The sequence below is a fragment of the Astatotilapia calliptera genome, chromosome 15, assembly GCF_900246225.1.
Source record: "Astatotilapia calliptera chromosome 15, fAstCal1.2, whole genome shotgun sequence".
Classification (NCBI taxonomy): domain Eukaryota; kingdom Metazoa; phylum Chordata; class Actinopteri; order Cichliformes; family Cichlidae; genus Astatotilapia; species Astatotilapia calliptera.
In genome coordinates this window covers 27,000,973-27,011,879 of record NC_039316.1, presented here as the reverse complement: position 1 = coordinate 27,011,879, position 10,907 = coordinate 27,000,973, and the positions used below count along the sequence as shown (strand labels likewise).

Genomic DNA, 10,907 nt, shown 5'->3' with positions numbered 1-10,907 from the left:
CACACACCTTCTCACAGTCCACACCTATGTGACGGTCACCGACCAATCACATCCGTTAGCCTCAATGGCATCTCATTCTGAGGTGCCTGATGGTTTGAGGTCACACACTGATGATGGTAGTGGTTTTATTTCAGGTTCAGGAAAAAACAACAAAAAGAAACCATAAAAATATATCAGAGACAGACAACTGAATAATTAGAGCTCTGATTTATTATCTCTCTGAGCACGCTCACAAGGAAAACAGATGACAAAAATATACAAAACCAAGAAACAAACAACAAAAATTAGGCCTTCATTTTAAATTTACCAAACGCAGACAGCAGTACAGCTTTACAATAACTTCATTAAAGAACAGTCGCAGCTCATCTTAGCTCAGGTGCAGGGTTTCAGAAAGGTATGGATCCAACTCACGGAGGCCATCAATCAGGGATGAGCTGGCTTCTTCTCCTTTGTTTCGCACCACATCTATCACATCTCGAGCTCGGTCAGCTCTGGGTTTGATTCTGGCTGAATCCATTTCTTCCTTATTTATAATTCCCTGTTGGAGCAGGCTGTCCAGCAGCTGGTTCACAGTCGAATCTGACACTTGATCCACAAACTGCTTCCGAACTGCAAACAGATGCTTGTCTGGTGGGAGGATCTGGGGAGTTGACTGACTGCGTGTTCTTTCTGGGGGCAGGAAGCAGGAAAACTATGTTCAGTAACTTGAAGTGAAGGTGTGACAGAGCTTGTGAGTATGTGATACTGCTTTGTGCACAGAGTAACCTGCAGATACACACCTGCTAAACATCTGGTGCTGTTAAGTGGTGACATACTGACACTGTTGTGCGGCTTGTGTCTTGTGTATTAAAAACACATTTGATGTTTGGGGTTTTTTGTGTATGTCCAGCACACTATTAGACTAGTCTTCTAAAAACTTCCAGAGGACAATATAATGGAGTTTGCCCTGACAGCGTTCATTTTTGGTAGTAAAATGATTCAGGTGAACAGGAACACATCGATAACTAACAGATGTTTTCTGCGCTTTAGGTTTTCTTGTTTTCGGTGCCTTCTGACAGTCAGTTGTTGATCAGGCACCCGGGTGGACATCTCACTGACTGACACTGTTTATGTACTTTGCCTCACCTATTTCTCTTGTTTCCTCTATCTGTGTGTGTGTGTGTGTGTGTGTGTGTGTGTGTGTGTGTGTGGTCTGTTTGTTTCAGGGGCAGAGCTCACCCGACTTCCTGCTCTTTTGCTGCACACCTGTGAGATATTGCTGATTACTCACCTGACCGCTGATGGCCTCATTATCGGTGTCCTATTTAGAATGGAGGCTGTACTTTACTGCGCTTGTGTCCAGGATTCCCACCAGTGCATGAAGTTTAGCTTTTCACTTTAAACCTGCTGCCAGTCCTGTTCTGTTTTACTAGCTTGAGTGTACAATTTTAGACAATAATCTTAGAGTTACATTTGCAAACTTCACCCTCCCTCCAAAACCTAACTGATATTTAATTTACGTCTACAGTTAAAGCAGTGCTCTTCATTGTATTTTTGCAAAACCATCGCAGTCAGAACTTGGCATGTCATCTGCTGACTCCCTATTTGGTGAGCCTAGACACTCTGGTTTAACAGCCATACTGATCAATTTCTGGAATTTGGACTGTTCTGGACCCTCAGCTGTGCCTTACTCTTGGCATTTAGAATCTAAAGGAGCCTTTGGGCCTGGACAGTGCAAATGATGCCAGAATGAGAGTTGATAAAAGAACATCACAGCATGTTTTAAATGGGAGTAAATCACGAATGAAGGAAATAAGGCATACTAAAAAGGCACACTCATATATCACTCATAATTTCTAATTGAATGTCAGGCGGAGTGATGTAGATATAGGTTTTACCTGGTAGATCAATAGTGCATTTCCAGACATCTGTGTTTGTTTGGCCTTGGATTGTTATTGTGACTTCTTCAGTGTCTGCAGGAAGGCGGATCTGAAATGTTGGAGGGTAGTTTGTTCCAAAGTCCAGGTCAAAATCTTCTTCCTACAAAGCAGGACCACAGCATGAGTTTCATAACCACAAGGAGTAGTTTAATTAACAGAAGTACTTACTGGAGGCTGGACTTTATAGGCAACTGGACAGAGAACAGTGTATCTGTGATCTTTGATGAGTTTACATTTGGAAGGCGCTTGGATGAAGTTAGCATCTCTGTATTTCACCCTGACCTTTAAAAGACCATTTTAATTAGAAGGCTTATCCAAAATAGATCAGTGTTACCTATTCATCATCAGTACAAAACCGTTTACTACATATCTCAGCAGCTCTGTCAAACGTTAGGACTGAGTGAGAAGCTTTTCATAGATCTTTACCTCTTCCACTGGGATGTTGCTTGTCAGGAGAAGCACATTGAGGTTTTGTCTCTGTGTTCTAAAGTTTATTGGTTCAAGGAACAGCAAAACCTGACCCGAAACTGGTTTGTCCTTGTTCCAAAACCTCTTTATGTTCCAGACGAGGCCAAAGGAAGAGAGGTGAGTAACTTCCACGATCACGTGAGTGTCTGTGATCTTTCGAGGCTTGAGGACCTTCATTTTACCAGCAGAGATGTGGACTACAGACAGACAGTCGGAAAGCAGAGCTGTGAAAACACAAAGCCATCAGACATCTGTTTGACTCCCAAAACCTCCTTACAGTGACAGTGAATCTGATTTTAGATATAAAGCCTTGATATGGTGTCCACGGTCAGATAAAGAATCAAACACTGCTTAGAAATCAGTCGTTGGGTTTCCTTGGCTTCTGCACATTGTTTATTACAGAGGTCTTAAAAAGACCACTCAAAGGTTTCCAATCAGGTTTGTATCAAGCGTGGATTCATCAACAGCACCGACTGCTCAGGAAATAAGTGAGCAGCCGAAACTTCTTATTAAAAATGAATAAATCTTCTTCAGTTATTCTGAAAAATTAAGTTTGTTTCTTGCAATGGCACAGATGTTTCTCCTTACATCCCTCCCATCCTAAGGTCTGTGCTACCACCTAATTGTTACTGTAATTGTACAGTGTGGTTCATAATTAGGCAGACATTTTAACTGTCCACAATGGGAAAGTTGGAGGATCATTTATGGCTGCTCTTAGTAGAGGTCCTGCTTCTCTACATTCTGCTTAACAGTGGTGGCTGAGTGGATGTGAAATAAAAAATATTAGTGAGATCTGCAGGATGTCTGGATTAAAATGTTTGTCAGGCAAACATCAGCAATGGTCAGTCAGCAGAAAAATACCAAATTCTATAGCCAGTAGGGGACGCCATCAGAACTATGGATTAACAGTTGTGTCATGTCATGAGCAGTGCTTTGCTCACCTTCCTGTGGTTCACAGTGTGGGAGGTGAAGCTGACGGATTGCATCCTTTGAACTCTCAATATTGAAAAGCGGGCTTGCAGCCTTTTTATTGGCTGGATGGAGGAGGTCCTCATCCCATTGGACAATCCTGTACAGCAGCTCTGCTTCCTGACTTATATTAAACATGACTCCAGTCAGAGTACACAGGAACACACCTGGACTAGGACACCTGAAACTATGTGACACAGAGGATCTGAATGACCACTGCAAACCTGTTAAACCCAAATATCTGAAAATGGATCTGTAAATTAGAGCTGTTACCTCGCGTCATATCACATGCGTACGTTCTATAACTGGTTGGCTTTATATTAAACATACAACAACTGCTACAAGCAGAGATTACTTTATTGTGATACTAGTCATGTGGTTGTTAGTCTAATGAAAAGAAGACGTTACCAGAGAGGCTGTAAACAGGGGAGATGTGGATTTCTTTTCATTACCTGTAACAGATTCGTGCAGACTCTGTTTGAACTGCAGGCATGAAGCTTGTTGGAGACTAGAATTCAGAAAGCAACATCATCAGCTAGCTAGACCAATAACCTGACTGAGTGTTCAGTGAAGAAACAAATTTAGCTGATGTACACGCTGTGAATTATAGGAAAACTGCATGAAAATCGTAATAGAAAAAACCCAAATAAACCAGTCAGAGAGAGCAAGAACCTCAAACCTACTATCTGCACTGAGCAGCTAAGCAACTCACACAAAACACCTGAATGACCACAGAAGACAGCTAAAGGTCATGATGACTGCTTTATTACCACAGTTAGAAAAACAATTTCACAACATCTAACCAAGTCAGGAACTTTGCAGGTGGGCCATTTATATGGATACACCGTAATAAAATGGGAATGGTTGTCTGTGCTGTTTGTGGCACATTAGTATATGTGAGGGGGCAAACTCCTCAAGATGGGTGGTGACCATGGTGGCCATTTAGAAGTCGGCCATCTTGGATACAACTTTTGTTTTTTCAATAGGAAGAGGGCCATGTGACACATCAAACTTATTGGTAATGTCACAAGAAAAACAATGGTGTGCTTGGTTTCAACGTAACTTTATTCTTTCATGAGTTATTTACAAGTTTCTCTTTGTTCACAGCCATTGACATGTCGAAGAGGTTAACACGTGAGGAGCAGACCGAAATTGTGTTGATATCTGGTGAACGCAGTAACCAGGTCATTGTAGCAGATTTCAATGTAAGACACCCTACGAGACCACCCATCTCCCATGCTACAGTTAGCAAGCTGCTTGCTAAGTTTCGTGAAACTGGTTCAGTGTTGGATTTGCAAGAAAACTGTCACTAATGAAGAAACATCAGTGGCTGTCCTAGCTTCATTCAGCAAGAGCCCACAGCGTAGCACTCGCCGCATGTCACTGGAGAGTGGCATTAGTCGAACATCCCTTCAGCAGATATTAGCTACTCACAAATGGCACCCTTACAAACTCCAGCTACTGCAGTAAGGATGACCCAGATCGGCGCACAGAATTTGCAGAATGGGCAAAACAAATATTGGAACAGGACCCTCGGCTCACACAGAAGATTTTGTTCAGTGATGAGGCAAACTTTTATGTGAATGGTGAAGTTAACAAACAAAACCACCGCTATTGGTCTGACACTAACTCACATTGGATGGATCCCTCCAAGACTGTTGGAACAACAAAAGTGATGGTTTGGTGTGGTATATGGGGTACAACGCTAGTGGGTCCATTCTTCATCAATAGAAACCTCAAGGCCACTGGATATTTGAAATTGCTACATGATGATGTGTTTCCCTCTTTATGCACTGAAGCTGGCACGTTCCCTGAGTTTTTCCAGCAAGATGGTGCACCACCACAATATGGGTGCCAGGTCCGAGCATTCCTAGATGAACAGTTTTCTGGAAAGTGGATTGGTCATCGTGAGCCAGTTGAATGGCCCCCAAGGTCTCCCGATCTGAAGGCAATTGTCTATGGTGTGAAGATACGAGATGTGCAGCACCTGAAACTACAGATACTGGATGCCTGTGCTGGCATTTCTCCTGCGGTGTTGCTATCAGTGTGTGAAGAGTGGGAGAAGAGGGTTGCATTGACAGTCCAACACAATGGGCAGCACACTGAACTAGAGATGGCACGATACCACTTTTTTATGTCCGATACCGATACCGATATCATAAATTTGGATATCTGCCGATACCGATATGAATCCGATATAGTGTTTTTTAATCAACAAAACTGTTTTTTTTTAAATATCTTGCTGCATTTTGTATAAGTTCATACTCAAGTTTAAAACAACAACTACACTAAAGCTATTCTGTTATACCTGTATGCAAAAAAAAATACATTTCATAGTTCAGCAATACTGATCAATCTAACAAACTTAAACCTACACCATCCTCCCTATTCTGGTATTTTAAAGAGTACTTAGCGTAAATATTAAGCAACCTAACTAATAGGGTTCCAACTCCCAGCAACAACAAAAATAAATAAATAAAAAATAGGGAACCACCCCTCACGCTCCACCTCATGATGCTTAATCGACGTAATCAACCTTAATTTGATGCAGTGTGAAAAAATAAATGCACAGAAATCAATTATTTTTCAAGAAATATTAAATAGATTCAACATCTTTCTTCAACAAAATTGCAGACTGCACAGATGGTACCTTCCCAAAGGAAAAAGTACTATAGCTTACTAGGGTATATATATTAGACTTAATAGTCACTATATACAGTAATTGACTTCTATTCATTTTACATCAAATTAAAACTTTGGGTGTAAGATTCGGATAATTATTTATTAAAAGCTAGACATTTTAAATGAGAATAAGAAAGAAAAATATGTCTTTGTGCCCCCTTTTCCCTGTTAATGCCCTATCGGCCCCCCTGGCTAAACTTTGCTAGATCCGCCCCTGCAGTTACCAGCCGTCAGCTACGTAGAAAAAGATCCTCGAGTAGAAAGTAATATTAAATAAATTCTAACAACAGCTGATCAAGCTTAAACGTGCTGCTGTTGTTCAGCCGCTGGTTTCCTCTTTCTGGTGCAAAGTGGGCCAAAAACAAACAAGAGAGACGGACTCGTGACAGAAAAGCCGATCAGCTGATCATTAAGCAGTTTCATGATTGAAGTAGCAGCCGGAGAGCGAGAGGCAGTCGCTCCATATATCGTTTGGTAAGCTTAACGCAGGAATGCTTTACAAACATTCAGAGATGGACCTACAAACTTGCTTTACTTCTCTCGGGGATAACTTTGTCGGAGATGAAATGCCGGGTTGCTAGCGAAGCTCCACATGCTATCCACCGACAGGTCCCGCATGCCACAGCCGCTCTATCACGTGATGCATACTGCTCCGACGTGCTAACGTTCTGAGGTGAGTTACGGCGTGTTGCAAGTTTTGTGAAGTGCTTTCGTGATATTTAATGGATCGGATTACATTTTTTATTTTTCTCCGATATCCGATCCAGTAATTTAGGTCAGTATCGGACCGATACCGATACGTAATATCGGATCGGTCCATCTCTACACTGAACACATATCAGAAACTTGTAAATAACTCATGAAAGAATAAAGTTACGTTGAAACCAAGCACACCATTGTTTTTCTTGTGACATTACCAATAAGTTTGATGTGTCACATGGCCCTCTTCCTATTGAAAAAACAAAAGTTGTATCCAAGATGGCCGACTTCTAAATGGCCACCATGGTCACCACCCATCTTGAGGAGTTTGCCCCCTCACATATACTAATGTTCCACAAACAGGACTTTAATATCACCAACCATTCCCATTTTATTACGGCGTATCCATATAAATGGCCCAACCTGTATATCAGGAACGTCAGGACCTGGTCATTGTTCTCTCACCTCCATCACGTCCTCCTGATCTGTTTCTGCTGTGGTATGATCCAGTTCGAAACCAGAGTCCACTAAGGTTAGAAGACAAAAAGCTGACATCACAAAGGTTTTGCAGCTTTTTATGCATCATTTCCTTCTACTTGAAAATACATTTCATTCATTAAGATCAAAGCTGAACCGTGACCTTCCAAGTAAATCATCGTAAAACATGAAATACACACATGTAGATTATCAAATTATCAGATTAACCTCGACTGTTCTGAACGTGACTGTCTTCTCATGGTTTTAGATCTTAAACATGTGAGTAGAATGTCTTTTCCAGAGCTTTAAACTAAATCTCTTATAAATATTTCTGTGGTGAGTTTAGGACACAAACATTTATAATCATTTAATACGTTCTTGATAACTGAGTTTCAGTACTCACAGGTGTCTGTGGATCTCATTGTTTTCTCCTGCAAACTGCAGACACAAGCACAACACCCACAGTTAAAGAGTTAAATGGTAAATGGCCTGCATTTGTATAGCGCTTTACTTAGTCCCTAAGGACCCCAAAGCACTTTACACTACATTCAGTCATTCACCCATTCACACACTGGCAATGGCAAGCTACACTGTAGCCACAGCTGCCCTGGGGCGCACTGACAGAGGCGAGGCTGGCTGACACTGGCGCCACCGGGCCCTCTGACCACCACCAGCAGGTAATCATGGGGTTAATATCTTGCCCAAGGATATTTGGCATGCACCCAGGGGGCAGCCTGGGATCGAACCACCGACCTTCTAATTAGTGGCTGACCTGCTCTGCCACCTGAGCTACAGCCAGGTTAAGAGAACGATTAAGTTTGAACTAACTTTATTAATGCTACCCATGAGAATCCCAAATAACTATTGTCTCTTATCTCTGCCCTGGATTGCAGCGCCACAGTAACCAAACTGGAACTAAACTGCAAAGGGGTCAGTTTTACCCCCTTCACATTTTAAACTGTGCATGACTCACATAAAATGAATCTTCTTCTTTCAGTTGCTCCTTTATTCGACAGTGGACAATCCACATGTCTAATTTGCAACAGATATTTTTGTTGGATGAACTTTCTAACTCCTCCCATCCAGGGACTTGTCTCTGGCTGTATCCCAATTCAGGGTCTGCAGCCTTAAAGTACGCATTTCAAGGCCGATTACGTCACAGCGGCGCGCCGAAGGCTGTCCCAATTCAAAGGCTGCTCGAAATGCGGCCCTGAAATGCGTCCTTCATTTCCCTGAATTTTAAGGCTGTGGCAGTGTAGACTTCGTGGCCCAACATATCCCAGAATGCATAGCGCGGCGGTGGGTGTGGATAATTTTGCCGGAAAAAAAAAACGGCGGATGAGGGGCGCCCGAAGAGTAAACTTTAAGTAAGTACTGAATATTATGTCACTTATTTATGTGCAAATGTTTAATGATGAAGAACATTAAAACATTACTGTTGGCCACATGTCGGCAAAGTTATGTGACATTAGTGACGTTTGTACTAACTTGGTTTTAAAGCCTTTACTTTAAAATATACGCCGTTCAATAGCTGAGCTTAATCCTACAGAGAATGATCAAAGCTCATGTAGAAAGAAACAAACAAATGAACAAAAGATTTCTCCTTCATTTCTGTCAAACAAAGCTGTATGACACGTTTCCAGCTGTTAGTATCATGGTTGCTAGGCAACCTGGGCACTGGGCAGCGCAACGGAGGCTAGAGCGTCCCATTTCACAAGCCTCGCACTTCTGGCCTTAGCGGTCTTTGAGTACGTGGCCCTTGAGGATCGTTGAGGCTACGTACTTTAAGGCTGCAGACCCTGAATTGGGATACAGCCTCTCTTCCTGGTCTTTAACCAGGAATATTGGTATTTGGTGTACGGAATCACAAAACATTTCCAAAATACTGATCAAACTGACTGCACACTTTACTACAAGGGCAGCTGGATAGTGTAGTGGTAAGACCACACACCTTTGGAGCGGAAGTTGCAAGTTTGATTCCCTCCCAGTATCCAGTAAGGGTCCTGACTAGGCCCCCCACGCCAAACACCATGGCCTGGAATGGCACGGCTACATCTGCAGCCTGTCTGCAGCTCGGACACAACACATTTCACTGCATGTTGTACTCTTTATGAATATGTATGTGACCACTAAAGCTCGTTTCTCGTTTCTTCCAAGGTGCCGTCTTTTAGGTTTGATAGATATAATAACTAGAGAGGGAACTGGAGAGATGAAATAATGATTTTTATGACTTGTTTTTTTAAATAGTATTTGCATATTATGCAGATGTCAGTCAGCACATGGATGGTGGTGGCTTTAATTATAAAGGCTCATTTCAAAATGTATAAACAACCGACCTCCAAATGTGTGGAAACCACTGCTGTCAATTCAATTTATTTATATATTAAATTTTATTTATATAACGCCAAATCACACCAAAAGTCGCCTCAAGGCGCTTCATAGATACAGAGAAAAACCCAACAATCATATGACCCCCTATGAGCAAGCACTTTGACGACAGCGGCAAGGAAAAACTCCCTTTTAACAGGAAGAAACCTCCAGCAGAACCAGGCTCAGGGAGGGGCGGCCATCTGCTGCGACCGGTTGGGTTGAGAGAAAGAAGACAGGATAAAGACATGCTGTGGAAGAGAGACAGAGATTAATAACAGGTATGATTCACTGCAGAGAGGTCTATTAACACATAGTGAGTGAGAAAGGTGACTGGAAATAAAAAACTCAATGCATCATGGGAATCCCCCAGCAGCCTACGTCTATTGCAGCATAACTAAGGGAGGATTCAGGGTCACCTGGTCCAGCCCTAACTATATGCTTTAGCAAAAAGGAACGTTTTAAGCCTAATCTTATAAGTAGAGATAGTGTCTGTCTCCCAAATCCAAACTGGAAGCTGGTTCCACAGAAGAGGGGCCTGAAAACTGAAGGCTCTCCTTCCCATTCTATTTTTAAATACTCTAGGAACAACAAATAAGCCTGCAGTGTGAGAGCAAAGTGCTCTAATGGGGTGATATGGTACTACAAGGTCATTAAGATAAGATGGGGCCTGATTATTTAAGACCTTGTATGTGAGGAGCAGGATTTTCAATTCAATTCTGGATTTAACAGGAAGCCAATGAAGGGAAGCCAAAACAGGAGAAATATGCTCTCTCTTTCTCCTTGTCAGTACTCTTGCTGCAGCATTTTGGATTAGCTGAAGGCTTTTCAGGGAGTTGTTAGGACTTCCTGATAATAAGATTACAGTAGTCCAGCCTGGAAGTAATAAATGCATGAACTAGTTTTTCAGCGTCACCCTGAGACAGGATATTTCTAACTTTAGAGATGTTGTGCAAATGGAAGAACGCAGTCTTACATGTTTGTTTAATATGTGCGTTGAAGGACATATCGAATGGAAGAATAGAATAGAATAGAATAGAATAATCCTTTAAGTGTCCCACAAGGGGAAATTTGGTTGTAACAGCAGCCAGAAAGACACATATACAAACAAACAGTACACAGGACACAGAACAGAAACATAAACAATTTGTCTTACATATTTATATATCCTGGTCAAAAATGACTCCAAGGTTCCTCACAGTGTTGCTGGAGGCCAAGGTAATGCCATCCAGAGTAAGAATCTGGTTAGATACCATATTTCTAAGAATTTCAGGGCCGAGTACAATAACCTCAGTTTTATCTGAATTAAGAAGCAGAAAGTTAGCG

General features: G+C 41.9%; 1 protein-coding gene across 3 annotated transcripts; it reads right to left on the bottom strand.

The window, feature by feature from the left end:
- Nucleotides 1-38: 38 nt before the first annotated feature.
- Nucleotides 39-7,692, bottom strand: LOC113037484 (NACHT, LRR and PYD domains-containing protein 1a-like). Of its 3 annotated transcripts, XM_026194622.1 has the most exons (8): nucleotides 7,618-7,692; nucleotides 7,203-7,264; nucleotides 3,809-3,864; nucleotides 3,329-3,543; nucleotides 2,346-2,611; nucleotides 2,088-2,201; nucleotides 1,878-2,019; nucleotides 39-669 (listed from the first exon to the last, which is right to left on the bottom strand). In XM_026194622.1, the coding sequence occupies exons 1-8, from the start codon at nucleotides 7,634-7,636 to the stop codon at nucleotides 368-370; spliced, it is 1,176 nt and encodes a 391-aa protein (XP_026050407.1). In that variant the 5' UTR covers nucleotides 7,637-7,692; the 3' UTR covers nucleotides 39-367. The 3 variants fall into 3 exon arrangements, with proteins under 3 accessions (XP_026050407.1, XP_026050406.1, XP_026050408.1); XM_026194621.1 differs by lacking the exon at nucleotides 7,618-7,692 and having other exon boundaries at nucleotides 7,203-7,371; XM_026194623.1 differs by lacking the exon at nucleotides 7,618-7,692 and having other exon boundaries at nucleotides 3,329-3,480; nucleotides 7,203-7,371.
- Nucleotides 7,693-10,907: the final 3,215 nt, after the last annotated feature.

Excerpts from the sequence above, each read along its gene's own strand:
- LOC113037484 (XM_026194621.1), bottom strand. The coding sequence starts at position 7,292 with ATGTCAGCTTTTTGTCTTCTAACCTTAGTGGACTCTGGTTTCGAACTG. Across the intron at positions 3,544-3,808 it reads TCTGCACGAATCTGTTACAG|TTTCAGGTGTCCTAGTCCAG; the intron begins GTAATGAAAAGA and ends TGTGTCACATAG. Across the intron at positions 670-1,877 it reads ATGCACTATTGATCTACCAG|AAAGAACACGCAGTCAGTCA; the intron begins GTAAAACCTATA and ends TCCTGCCCCCAG.